Source organism: Oncorhynchus gorbuscha, linkage group LG14 (genome assembly GCF_021184085.1).
Source record: "Oncorhynchus gorbuscha isolate QuinsamMale2020 ecotype Even-year linkage group LG14, OgorEven_v1.0, whole genome shotgun sequence".
In the NCBI taxonomy this organism is placed as follows: Eukaryota; Metazoa; Chordata; class Actinopteri; order Salmoniformes; family Salmonidae; genus Oncorhynchus; species Oncorhynchus gorbuscha.
In genome coordinates, this window is record NC_060186.1 from 37,801,316 (window position 1) to 37,816,266 (window position 14,951).

General features: G+C 39.4%; 1 protein-coding gene across 1 annotated transcript; it reads right to left on the reverse strand.

The window, feature by feature from the left end:
• Positions 1 to 207: 207 nt before the first annotated feature.
• Positions 208 to 5,593, reverse strand: LOC123994954 (paired box protein Pax-1-like). Its single transcript, XM_046298099.1, has 5 exons — positions 5,315 to 5,593; positions 4,154 to 4,780; positions 3,077 to 3,210; positions 2,698 to 2,902; positions 208 to 797 (listed from the first exon to the last, which is right to left on the reverse strand). The coding sequence occupies exons 1-5, from the start codon at positions 5,316 to 5,318 to the stop codon at positions 709 to 711; spliced, it is 1,059 nt and encodes a 352-aa protein (XP_046154055.1). The 5' UTR covers positions 5,319 to 5,593; the 3' UTR covers positions 208 to 708.
• Positions 5,594 to 14,951: the final 9,358 nt, after the last annotated feature.

A 14,951-nucleotide genomic window follows, 5' to 3' on the forward strand; every position in this document is an offset into this window, starting at 1 on the left:
CGAAGCATCATTAACTCCAGAAAAGCTTGGTTTGCACGAATTTGAAGGGAGGCATGGTGAGTGACACATCAGGAGGAAAAAAAACTGTTATACTGAATCATTATACGAAGGTATTTTACCAACTGCAAATGTATCATTTTCATTTTACCAGGAGCCAACAACATAAACCTGCAGGAATTAGGCAAATCCAAACATATGAACGAGGCATTTCCCGTTTAGCATGCCTTTATTAAGCACAGTTAGGCTATAAAAATATATAATACAGCTTCTGCAGATATAATTTACAAAATTACAAATAGGCCTACATGATATTGTTAAAAAAAATGTAAATGTCCCTTTTAGGACATAGGCCCAAACAAATAGAGATGGTCCACGTTTGTTTGAACCCAGAGAGCATGCAGGATTATCATCGGTTGTGAGAAACAATGCGTGGGAACTGTAGAGACTTGTAGGCTGGCTACATAATTCGTGTTACACAATTTCGATTGGGATGAGTTTTGAATGAGTGGAATTTTAAATATATAATAATGATGTCCTAATCAACCCAACACCGCTGCATTGGTGCAGGTGAACAAGACTGCACCACCATTCATGTCGACATTCGATTATTCTACTAGTGGATTATGCATTTTTTGAAATCTTTTAATTTTACGCATTTTCTTTCGGCTACATTGCCTGTGATCTTGACGGTCCGTTGGTTTCGTTGGGTTATGAAGCGGAGGTCGGGAGAGATAGTCCGTGTACGCTCAACGCCTCGTGCTGGTGCTTGCTCAAGGGACCGGGAGGTTTTCTGTCTCCTGCGAAAAACAAACAAGAGATACGTTCATGGAACAAATAAATCGTAATTCTATCCATCATCAGAACAGTGAGAACACAAAGGCGTGTTAGATGTAGGTCCCAAAGCCGTGTCAAGAAGAGCAGATATCGCTACACAATCTCCAAAGAAAACGCCATACAATACCTCACCATAACTGCAGCGACAGAGATATGGCATGGGCTGGCCGTTTTAATTATTGAGATATCTAGACAGAGTAGTCTTTGATGTCTCATCTGACATAGATCAGGGTTATTGGACTGTCAATAGTAGCCTATCAAGTGGCTATGGAATCATATGTGTCCATTGTATAGTAGACCAAATATACTACTGAACACAAATATAAACGCAGCTGTTGGTCCCATGAGCTGAAATAAAAGATCCTAGAAATGTTCCATATGCACAAAAAGCTTATTTCTCTCAAATGTTGTGCGCAAATTTGTTTACATCCCTGTTAGTGAGTATTTCTCATTTCCCAAGATAATCCATCCACCTGACAGGTGAGGCATATCAATACTGATAAAACAGCAGGATCATTACAAAGGTGCACCTTGTGCTGGGGGGGGGTCAATAAAATACCACTAAGATGTGCTGTTTTGTCCCACAACACAATGCCACAGATGTCTCAAGTTTTGAGGGAGCATGCAATTGGCATGCTGACTGCATGCATGTCCACCAGAGGCGTTGCCAGAGAATTGAAGGTTCATCTTTCTACCACAAGCCACCTTGTTTTCTAGAATTTGGCAGTATGTCCAATCCGTCTCACAACCGCAGACCACATTTATCCACGCCAGCCCCAGGACCTCCACGTCAGGCTTTTTCACCTGCGGCATCTTCTTAGATCACCCACCAGGCCAAGTGATGAAACTTTAATTAAGCAATCTTTTGTGGGGAAAAACTGAATCGTTGAAATTGTTGCATGTTGCTTTTATATTTTTGTTCAGCATATGTAGCAATCTTTCTTCACAAAAATATAATAGGGACATAGGCCAAGCTACTGACATCAAAATGATTGGATAGATAAACATCAGCATCGATTTTCCAACATAGTATGGATCATGTAGACCTCAAGTATTTAATGTAGAATGGTGCTCATTGGTGTTACATTAATTAGCTTAGCAGGCTATATCTTCATGACGTATTTTAAAAAATGTGAATAAGTCGAATGAATGTATTGACATCGCTAATTTCATGGTTGTTCTCATTTATATTAAATTACCTCTGACATTTGTATCTGTAAAAATAAAACCTTCCAAATCGGCCTAGTCGTCAAGCAAACACACTAAAAGCTTGCAAATAGGAACATAAGATAGCCTAACATTTCTTCGCAAATTGAATAAACATAATTTGAACATCATAACTGCAACTTTATATTTTTAAGAATATGTAGGCCCTAAAAGTTTTGAAGAGTAAGGTTGAAATCGTTATAGTAATCATATAGGCCTGTTCAAATATTATTCATGTGTTCTTCAAAATAACCTATAGGCCTACAGTCATCACCTGAGTGGGTACTGCTGTGCTATACCTATAGACCAAAACGACTTGCACAGTAGCCTACACTTCCAAAGCCTTCTCCCAGAGGACTTAACGGTTTCCTTATGAGTCGCACAACACAGCGCCTGCTCTGTTCAGACATTCTCTAAATGTCAACTGTTGTCCTAGACCCCCTAATTGGGCACCTACTGTTGGGTCGTTAGCTTTCGACCCACAAGCCCTAATATAAATATATATATATATATATATATGACGAGTGCATTTACAAATTGCTGGTGTTTGATTGACAGATGCCTTAAGCCGCGCCTGCCACTGTTCTGCATTCAAATATCACCTGCATATTTGAAATGTAAAAACGTGTAGCTAAGTACAGAGGCTGCATGGCTTACCTTCTCGTGCTGAATGTTTGAAGGACATCGCCATGTGGAGGTCTCCACCATGCATCGTTGCTTCGCTGTTGGGGTGGGCAAGACTTGTGCTTTGAGACTGCCAGTGGTGTCCCGCTGTCATATAGTTACCTCCTGGTCCACCATACACCCCGTATTGGTTTGGGGGAGAGTAGGCACAAGCATAACTAGATAGGTTTGAAGAAGACTGGAGAGGAAACCGAGAAAATAAAGCATTTTAAGCACAGAGAAGCAAAACGCCCTAACACTTTTATGCGTGCATTGTATTTACAGAGGAAATGTAGTGGAAACGGATTTCTGATCTAACTATGAACATATTCGTTGTTTGTGTATTGTTTGTGTATTTGATTCATAAATGTACCTGAGGAAACTTGATGTCTGCCTCTAGGGAGGATTTCTCTATTCCGTTGACACCATGGGCTGAGGAAAACGTCGCTCTGTTTACGCTCGCCCACTCCTCCATTTTTGATGGGTACCCCTCAGCTCCAGCGATGGCTGTGGGAAATGTTTCAGTGTAGAATGTAACATTATTAAGTCTACAAACCATTTGAGGTTTTATTCGATTTGTATCGATATTTTCAGATACACCTCTGCTGATGACAACATTCCTCTTGCACAAAGACATGCTATGATTATCATTGTTTTTGATTTAGGTAATTTCGTGTGGAAATTCTCCATTACACACACTTCAACCAATCTTTATTTTCTAAAATCAGATCGAATGTTTGTGGCCACAATGTGTTCAATGCCATGTTTTTGTAAGATCTAAATTTCTATGAAATTTTAGAACAACATTTAATATTTCAAACATTCTTGTTTATTTGACACCTACAGTGTTTGCCTCTTCGATTTATAGAGGCCTGGTTACATTATAACGCATATTCTGAAGGGAAACAATGATATCTCAAATAAAATAAGACTGTTACATTAACGTTCACAATGGGCTACGGGTTCGATGTAGAACTATGTGTAGGCCTACGAATAGCCAAACCACAAAGTAGTCCTCACACCGATAGGCTAGCCTTATTTGTCCATTGACACATTTCAAGAGGATTTAGCGTCCATATTTATATCAGATGTGTAATTTGGCTCCTTTATCAATAGGCAATTTTTTTAAATTAGTTGTATGACTAACGGCTATTTTAGGCGTAGCCTATTAGGCTCATAATACCGTTTCACTATTTTACAGTTATACCTATAATGTTATTTTATTTATCAATCTATGTCGTTTTAATATAAGTTGGTTGTTTTACGTTGTTTCTCATTCATATGGAATTGTATGATATATCTGTTTGATTGACAAGAAACACTGATTCGTAAATATTGAACTATTATGCATCTGGAAATATTGCCAATGAGGAACTGTGTATGCACTCAGTAATGCAGTTCCCGAAGAAACAACTGAGCTGCAAGAGTCTAATTCAATTTAGCCACCAACCTGCAGGGTCCATGAAGGCTCGGATGCCCAAAATGTTGCTGACTGTGTGCACGGAAGGCCAACCATGGCGGGAGAGGCTGACATGGCCCGGCGTGACCGGTATACCGGGACCGCTGCCAATTTTTGTCCCAGTGGGCGACATTGCGCTGGGGTATGAGTACGGGTACATGTGGTTGTAGGAGAGCTGAGGATGGATTGGCTTGCTGTTCTCATACTGGCCCGGCTGGGAAAGATTTCCTATTTTGTTGCGTAAAATACGGCTTATGGAGCTGACGGAGGGAACGTTATACTTATCACACACTGCATCTGCAAGAAGCCTGTCCCTGATCTCCCAAGCAAATATTCCAGGGTCTCCTTGTTTGTAATCCCTTATGCTTTTCACCACGTTCGGTGTTGTGACCCGGGGTTTACTTCCTCCTATGGCACCGGGCAGTATCGAACCCGTCTCGTTGTATCTCGCAAGTATCTTGCTCACACAGCCATGAGAGACTCGAAGCTGTCTACTGATGTCACACGGTCGTATTCCAAGTTGAGCTAATTCCACGATTCTGATCCGAATCGAATTTGGAAGTGGTCGTCCGTTGACAAATACCCCGCCAAGCTGGTTTACTTCTCCATATGTATGATCTGCAAGAAACAAATAAGGAATTGCATTGAGGTGCATAGACTCGACAGATCAGTGTAACCGTGTTTTTAAACAAATAGCATAACCACAATAGCCTGTAGCTTATGGCTTAATGCACAAGGGCGCACTCACGTTTCCAAAAGCACCATTCCCCATCCTTGATCTAACCTATATCATTAGTATTATTATGGCCTTCAAATACAATTTCCAATAACCTATAATGATCTCAAACTTTGGAAAGCAGCTCAATCCAAATGTGGGTTAAAAATAAATGGAAACAAAGACATGGACGCTGCCATTGGAATGATACATGGATGCACGCATTTGAGAATAGGATAGTACAATATAATGGTAAAACCTCAATCTCTTTTTATGCTCATATTTTCTCTTGATGAGTCCATGCCAAATTAATCACGGCTCACTGGGCACGAAACTCGGTTGAACGTCTTTTCCGCGTTAGTTCAACGTAATTCCATTGAAATGACGTGTAAACTACGTTGATTCAACTAGTGTGTACCCAAGTAGGGAGAGCTTACCCATTGCCTTTGGTGTGAGATGTTGTCCTTTAGCAGTTAAGAATGGCCGAAAAGTGCGGTCTCTCCCCTCTGCACATGAGATGGGGGAAATGGTTTTGCTGTGCGTTTTTCCTTTAGCTCTGCCCTTTCATTTCTGGTAAGATGCTCGAAGACTGCGAGTTTGGGCAAAGGTACTGAAGTGATTTTTGTCCCATAAGGGAAAATTTGTCCATCCCGAAGGTTCAAGTGTGCGGAGATTAATTTGACGCGTCCATTACGTCAATCTCGTTGGCTGCGGCTCAAGACTATTTCCCCATTTCATTGGTCTCCTCCTTCGCGTGTATGTTAGCCCAGGCTACTTCACCGAATCTTTTCCGGGTTTTAGAGTTGAACTTCTGTCAAGAGGGCCTTTGTCACACCGACGAGAACTCTTGGTAATCGGAGCAAACATGCGCTTGGAAATTAAAATATAGCGAAAGCTATTCTCTATGACAAGGACGTCTCTGTTTAAATATTTTTGATTAATAATGTCTAGAATTAACTTGCCATTAGGAGCAGTTATTTTTAATGCATTTACTGATGCTGATGTGCACGTTTTCGGCCGTGATATAGGTTTGCAATATAACGTTAATTTGCAAGGGTATTCGCATTGTTATCCATCTGAATAGTTACCTGCAGTCATTGAAACGTGGACTGGAAGGCAATGAACCTATATAGACATGTGCTAAAAACACCGAAAATCTGCCAATTGTGCTTGAATATACCTACTCTACCATCTTTGCAAATAATGTAATCTGCATGTGCACAATGACTATATGGAAACCATACTCAATTCATAATATTTCTAGTTTAATAGAATACAAACAATTTCTAACAATGCATTTTGAGGGATCCCTGGTGTGCTTGATTAAGGGAGTGATGATTACTTTGGTTACCCATGGCTAAGGCTAGCTGATACATTGACGGCATGGCTGATGGAATATTTTCATGCGGAGCCTTTTAGTTTTTGTAGTATTTAAATACTATTGATTGCATGCTTAATGACGTTGGACCCTTTCATTTTCCAAACAAATTGTATAGCCATTGATTATGATAGGTCTATACCTATCAGACACACGTAGGCCAACGAAGAATGTACTCCTCACACCAACAAAATAATTCAAATTATTTAGACGTTTTTGAATCCACAGAAGTTGACCAAACATCTGTAAAAAAAAAAATACTGTAAGAGTCTCTTTTTAAAGCTCAGAAGCTATTCATACCCCTTGACATAATCCATATTTTGTTGTGTTACAGCCTGAATTCAAAATCGATTAAATGTGTTTTCCTCTCACGTATCTACACACAATACTCAATATTATATCACAATATTCACACCCTTGAGTCAATACTTTGTTGGAACCACCTTTGGCAGCAATTACATCTGTGAGTCTTTTGTAAGTCCAAGAGCTTTCCTCACCTGGATTGTGAAACATTTGCCCATTTATTATTTTCATAATTCTTCAACCTCTGTCAAAATTGGTTGTTGATCATTGCTGGACCACAATTTTCAGGTCTTGCCATAGATTGTCAAGTATAATTAAGTCAAAGCTGTAACTCGGCCACTCAGGAACATTCAATGTCTTCTTGGTAAGCAACTCCAGTGTAGATTTGGCCTTGTCTTTTACGCCTAGTGGTTAGAGCGTTGGACTAGTAACCGGAAGGTTGCAAGTTCAAACCCCCGAGCTGACAAGGTACAAATCTGTCGTTCTGCCCCTGAGCAGGCAGTTAACCCACTGTTCCTAGGCCGTCGTTGAAAATAATAATTTGTTCTTAACTGACTTGCCTAGTTAAATAAAGGTAAAATAAAAAAATAAAAACTGTCCTGCTGAAAAGTGAAGTTATTTCCCAATGTCTGGTGGAAAGCAGATTTAACCGGTTTTCCTCTAGAATTTTGCCTGTGCTTAGCTCCATTCCATTTCTTTTTTATCCTGAAATACTCCACAGTCCTTAACGATTGCAAGCATACCCATAAAAAGATGCAGTCACCACCATGTTTTAAAATATGTAGAGTGGTACTCAGTAATGTGTTCTATTGGATATACCCTAAACATAACAGTTTGTTTTCAGGACAAAACGTGAATTGCTTTGCAAATTATTTTATTACTTTAGTGCCTTGTTGCAAACAGGATGGATGTTTTTGAATATTTTTATTCTGTACAGGCTTCCTTATTTTCACTCTGTCAGTCAGGTTAGTATTGTGGAGTAACTACAATGTTGTTGATCCATCCTCAGTTTTCTCCTATCCCTCATTGAACTCTGTAGCTGTTTTAAAGTCACGATTGGCCTCATGGTGAAATCTCTGAGCGGTTTCCTTCCTCTCTGGCAACTGAGTTAGGAAGGACGCCTGTATCTTTGTAGTGACTGGGTGTACTGATACAACATCCAAAGTTTAATTAATAACTTCACCATGCTCAAAGGAATATTCAATGTCTATTTTTTTACCCATCTACCAATAGGTGCTCTTCTTTTTCGAGGCATTGGAAAAGCTCCCTGGTCTCTGTGGTTGAATCTCTGTTGAAAATTCACTGCTTGATTGAGGACCTTACATATACTTGTATGTGTGGGGTACAGAGTTGAGGTAGTTATTACTTAAATCATGTTAACACTATTATTTCACAGAGAGTGAGTCCATGCAACTTATATGTGACTTTTTAAGCACATTTCTATTCCTGAACTTCTTTAGGCTTGTCATAGTAAAGGGGTTGAATACTTATTGACTCAATACATTTTCGTTTTTCATTTGTAATTAATATGTAAACATTTCGAAAAACATAATTCCACTTTGATATTATGGGGTATTGCGTGTAGGCCAGTGACAAAAAAAATCTACATTTAATCCATTTTAATTGCAGGCTGTCACACAGCAAAATGTGTAAAAGGTCAAAGGGTGTGAATACTTTCTGATTGCTGTTCAGCTCGTTACAGTGGTTACATTATACATATTTGGCATGCAGGCATACTGTGTATTTTGGTCTTTGCCACTCTTTTTCTCTGAAGAATTATGTTAATAGTTTATTGGTCCACACTATTTCTTATTTTCCTATAAACAAATGCAACATTTCTTTTGTTGTAGTCATAATATCAGCAAGAAGGTGTTTGGGTGTTGTTTTATTCACTACATGTATATTGTTTTACATATTCATTAAAATTGATTACAAATTATCTGCAATGATATGTTTCCATTAAAATCAAAAATATGAAACTTTTGTTGTGTTTTTTTGTTAGCTTGGCTTCTGCCATAGGTGTACTGCGAGGTGACTACTTCTTTATTTAAATGATTACCCCTGAAAGTACAGGTTTATACCCTTTAAACTGGTAGAATCTTGTTTCAATTTTCTTTATTTTTTTCTTTTACTGAGAACATTTCTGTGTTTGCTTTTTTTGAATGAATGTTTGTGAGGATAATGATCTCATCGTTCAGTCAGAGGACTTGATCAAGACAAGGCTCGTGCAAGGCAAGGTGTCACTGAAAATAGTATAGACTACAGTGCATATCCACACCTGCATGTGCATAACATATTTTTTTAATAAGAATTTGATATAGGCAGCCTGCTGTATTTATTGCACATAGATCATAAAAAGACACCTGGTTTTGTGATTTAATAATCATTTGGTGGGTGATAATATTTGTCCTATTTCATACATGTAGACTTACAACCCAGCTATCAAATAATGTTGTGAGAACCATAGAGCTTGGTGAGAGCGTGGTGGTCCTATAGTTATTTTGCATACAACCTTCCCACAACTTTGTGGGAATGGTGCAGAATAGTAACTTGGGAATGGCGCAGAATAGTAACTTGGCTTGGGGACATTCTCAGCATATTTAAGGAACTTGACAAAAAAACAACACTGTTAATACTTCCAGCAGAACATTTCCTAAAAGTTCAAACATGGTGACATTTCATTTCAATTTTGGGAATGTTTTGGGAATGTTCTCCAACTGGTTTGACATTGGGAACGTTCACAAATAGTTAAGAAACAACGTTCTTCTGTGGGAATTTCAGTACTTCAGCATAACGTTTCCTACTGGCTTCCTCATAGTTCTATTTAAAGTCATGTTCTCAAATTGTTCCAAGACTGTTAATTAATAACCTCTTAAGGATCTGTCCCTTTTTTCAATTTTCACCTAAAATTACATACCCAAATCTAACTGCCTGTAGCTCAGGCCCTGAAGCAAGGATATGCATTTTCTTGGCACCATTTGAAAATAAACACTTTGAAGTTTACGGAATCCCTGGCCGTGCCCTCAGAGCATGCGCAGACCAGCTCATTGGTGTGTTTACGGGCATATTCAATCTCTCCCACATGCTTCAAGATGGCCACCATTGTTCCTGTACCCAAGAAGGCAAAGGTAACTGAACTTAATGACTATCGCCCCGTAGCACTCACCTCTGTCATCATGAAGTGCTTTGAGAGACTAGTCAAGGATCATATCACCTCTACCTTACATGCCACCCTAGACCCATTTCAATTTTATTACCGCCCGAATATATCCACAGACAATGGAATAGCCATCACTATGCACACTGCCCTATCCCATCTGGACAAGAGGAATACCTATGTAAGAATGCTGTTTATTGTCTATAGCTCAGCATTCAACACCATAGTACCCCCCCCCCAAGCTCATCATTAAGCTTGCGGCCCTGGGTCTGAACCCCACCCTGTGCAACTGGGTCCTGGAGGTGAAGGTAGGAAAAATCACCTCCACTTTGCTGATCCTCAACACTGGGGCCCCACAAGGGTGTGTGCTCAGCCCCCTCCTGTACTCCCTGTTCACCCATGACTGCGTGGCCAACCATCCGAGCCACTGCCTGTTCCCCCCGCTATCATCCAGAAGGCAAGCGTCAGTACAGGTGCATCAAAGCTGACTGAGAAGCTGTTTTTCAGTCTCTATCTCAAGGCCATCAGGACTGTTAAAGGACTGTCACTAGCACATCACTAGCACATTAGAGCCTGCTGTCTATAGGCACAGACTAGGAATCACTGGTCACTTTAAGGAATGGAACACTAGTCACTTTAATAATGTTTACATATCTGGCATTACTCATCTCATATGTATATACTGTATTCTATACTATTCTACGGTATCTTAGTCACTTAATAATGTTTACATATCTTGCATTACTCATCTCATATGTATATACTGTATTCTATACTATTCTACTGTATCTTAGTCCGTTCCGCTCTGACGTCGCTCGTCCATATGTATATAGTCTTAATTCATTCCTACTTAGATTTGTGTGTATTGGGTATATGTTGTATAATTTGTTAGATATTACTGCACTGTCAGAGCTAGAAGCACAAGCATTTCGCTACACCCGCAATAACATCTGCCAATCACGTGTATGTGACCAATAAAATTTGATTTGATTTGAAGACATCAAAACAATCAGTTGTGTTGTGACAAGTTAAGGGGGTATACAGAAGATAGCCCTATTTGGTAAAAGACCATGTCCATATTATGGCAAGAACGGCTCAAATAAGCAAAGAGAAACAACAGTTCATCATGAAGGTCAGTCAGTACGGAACATTTCAAGAATTTCGAAAGTTTCTTCAAGTGCAGTTGCAAAAACTATGATCTATGATGAAACTGTCTCTCACGAGGACCGCCACAGGAAAGAAAGATCCAGAGTTACCTCTGTTACACAGGATCACTTCATTAGAGTTACCAGCTTCAGAAAATGCAGCCCAAATAAATGCTTCACGGAGTTCAAGTAACAGACACATCTCAACATTAACTGTTCAGAAGAGACTGTGTGAATCATGGTCGAATTCCTCCAAAGAAACCACTACTAAAGGACACCATGAAGAAGAAGAGACTTACTTGGGCCAAGAAACACGAGCAATGGACATTAGACCGGTGGAAATCTGTCCTTTGGTCTGATGGTTCCAAATTTGAGATGTTGTCTTTGTGAGACGCGGCATAGGTGAACGGATGATCTCCGCATGTGTGGTTCCCACCATGAAGCATTGAGGAGGAGGTGTGATGTTGTAGGGGTGCTTTACTGGTGACACTGTCTGTGATTTATTTAGAATTCAAGGCACACTTAACCAGCATGGCTACCACAGCATTCTGCAGCGATACGCCATCCCTTCTGGTTTGCACTTAGTGGGACTATCATTTGTTTTTCAACAGGACAATGACCCAACACACCTTCAAGCTTTGTAAGGGCTATTTGACCAAGAAAGAGAGTGATGGAGTGTTGCATCAGATGACCTGGCCTCAACAATCACCTGACCTCAACCCAATTGAGATGGTTTGGAATGAGTTGGACCGCAGAGTGAAGGAAAAACAGCCAACAGGTGCTCAGCATATGTGGGAGCTCCTTCAAGACTGTTGGAAAAGCAGTCCTCATGAAGCTGGTTGAGAGAATGCCAAGAGTGTGCAAAGCTGTCATCAAGGCAAAGGGTTGCTAATTTGAAGAATTTAAAACATTTTATATTTGTTTAACACTTTTTTGGTTACTACATGATTCCATATGTGTTATTTCATAGTTTTGATGTCGTCACTATAATTCTAAAATGTAGAAAATAGTACAAATAAAGAAAAACCCTTGAATGGGTAGGTGTGTCCAAACTTTTGACTGGTACTGTATATGTTTCGTTCTCAGCATCAACAAAAAAGGCCCAGTACAGTCAAAATTCAGTTTTTCCGTTTTTTATATAATATTTTACAACAGCTAATGGAACTAACACTGTAAAAGTGTGAAAACATGGATCAGTGTTATCTCTTGATAGTTTCTGGTTGAAAATACAATCTACACAGGACCTTCTTATCAGAAGGTTTGCATGGGTGGGAGTTTTGGCTTTCCATGGTGACATCACCATGCATTCAACTGGTTAATAGACCAATAACAAAGAGAGTTCCAAACTTTTCTGCCAATAACATAGTTTTCAGTTTTCCCCTCCCTCCCCACTCAGACCACTCCGAGACACTACTAGTAGAATTCTTGCTATAAAGTCCATTTCAATGGAAATCTATTACAGGAGGGTACCTAATTTTTTACCCAGAATTGATTTGTTATTGATATAACAACGGTTGCGTTGAGATTTTAGGTGTGTTCAGGTGTGTTGGCCCTGCCCAATAATTGGCTAGACCTGGTCTTAATTAGTTCTTATTTCCTTTGAAATGGGTTCTGTTTGAATAGACTAGAAGGAATAGCTTTGTATTGCGTAAAAAAAAAACTGGCATGCTAGCTCCATCCTGGTGGCGCAGTGGATTAACTCCATGATGGCGAACAGAAGATGATAGTTTTGAATCTCACTATCACAATAATAAATACATGTGTTTTCATGATTATTGCCTAAGGAAATTAATTTCCATATGTCCTATTCGTGCTTCGAATTAAACAAAAAAAAGGTAACCCAGCAGTGTTATTAGGAATCTTATTGAAACATTCAGTGAAAGTTTTAAGGAAGTTATTTGGATAACTCAAAATGATTTCAGTTCTTAAAACTTTCAAGGAACCAGAGTAAAACATTCTCAGAACCTCTCTGCAACCTAGAAATAAACATTCCCAGAACAGGCAAGATTTTCACCTCTGTTCTTGGAACGTTAAAAAAACGTTCAGTTTTAATGGTCAGGAAAAGTATGGCTTCGTTTCCACAACCAATAACAGACGTTCTCACAACTTCCAAGGAACCAAATGTTCTAGCTTGGTAGGGTGTATTATAAGCATGTGTCCTTTGGAAATGGGTTTTAATAACATTGCTAACTTATTTTGGGTTAACGTTTTTGAACTCCAAGCACAGATAGAGTGTCTCAGGAAGAGTTGCGATTTGCAAAAAAACACATTTCCAATTCATGCATATACAGGAATACACACTTCCCAGCTAGCACATTTGCTTCCTTGGAAGTTGTTGGAACATATGTTACCGGTTGTGGGAATGAAACGATCTGTTTCCGGTCTGGTAAAACTGATTTTTTAAAACTCTGTTCCTTGAAAGTTTTCCTGGGAGGTTTTATTAAAGCTCTGAGAAAGGAAATTATAAGTTATTTAGAGTTTTTTTAATAACATCCTTAAAACTTTCACTGAATGTTTCAATAGAAAACCTGGAACAATTAATAATATAATATATGCCATTTAGCAGACGCTTTTATCCAAAGCGACTTACAGTCATGTGTGCATACATTCTACGTATGGGTGGTCCCGGGAATTGAACCCACTACCCTGGCATTACAAGCGCCATGCTCTACCAACTGAGCTACAGGAGGACTTAGATTATGTGTCTTGCTTAAGGGCACATCAACAGATTTTTACACCTTATCAGTTCTGGGATTGGTCAATTTGAACTAGTGGCCTTTTGTTTACAGGCCCAACGCTACACCACTAGGCTGCCTTCCAAGCACATGTGACTTGGTTGTAGTGTTCTGTAAATTGATATGCTGATCACAGTTGAGAGCACATCCATGTCCTTGGCTTGATCTGATATGGGTTTGGAGATGAGGTGTGATGCATTCAGTAGAGAAATGTAGCTTCTGCAAGATATTCATTTTTCAAGTCTATTTTCTCATGAAAATATTTCAATAATATTGACAATTCCACATAAATATCCTACACTAATTCACATGCAGTCTACAAAACGGAAGACAGTCAATGTTTCCTTTCTGAATATTCTGTTGTTAGATGTGAGCTCCATCTCATGTTTTCCCTGTTGCATTAGCCTGTCTGTGGGGCCCCTGGCTGGATCACCCTGCTGCCAGGACTTGGCTGTGCAGTTCTCTGCATCCTCCAGATGAGGTTGTGCACATCATAGAATTACATGTATATAGAACACAGTCATTTATATGTTCTCTATGGTGCCCATGCTATGGATGGTTTAGACTCTATAGGACAGTTTCCCGGACATAGATTAAGCCTATTCCTGGACTAAGAATAACAAGCACTTTCAATAGAGAGTCTCCATTGAGAATTATGTTTTATTCTGCATTAAAGTTAAGTTACCATGTTCCTACAGGGCCAGTTTCCTGTACACAGACTAGGCCTAGCCTTAGACTAAGTGCAAATTATAGCTGCCCAGACACTTCAACCTTGTTAATCTCACAACTTGTTGAATTCTCTTTTGTAGATGTCAGTTCTATCCATATGGACAATAAGCCCACATGAGTGTTACGCCTATTTATATTATTGGATGGCCATGTTGTTCTCTCATATAGTAACATCTGACCGGCAAAGAGCCTGTAAGGAACAATTCAAGTCACAGTCTTGAAAGTCGTCACTGAGGAATAGTTCTTACACGGATATGAATAACATACATAATTACGCCGTAATGGGAAGAGAAAGGATGGCCATTTAAGTCTGTCATTACAGAATCATTTTGCATACTGCTGGATCCTCACTTAGACACACACTCCTTATGAACCAGTGTAGGTGGCACCTATTTTTCTGCAACGGTAGTTATTCTATCAGTACGATGACCTTAGCTGGTCCCTGTGCACTACTACGTACAACACAAAAGCACATGTGTTTTGGGTGGAACTGCGTAAACCACAGAAGAGGTAATTTATATTAAAAAAAAGGTTTAAAAAAAAAAAGTCATAATAATGGAGGTCTGACTTTTGACATGACTCTTTATTACGTTCCCTTACAAGAAAAATACATTCTATTCTATTCTC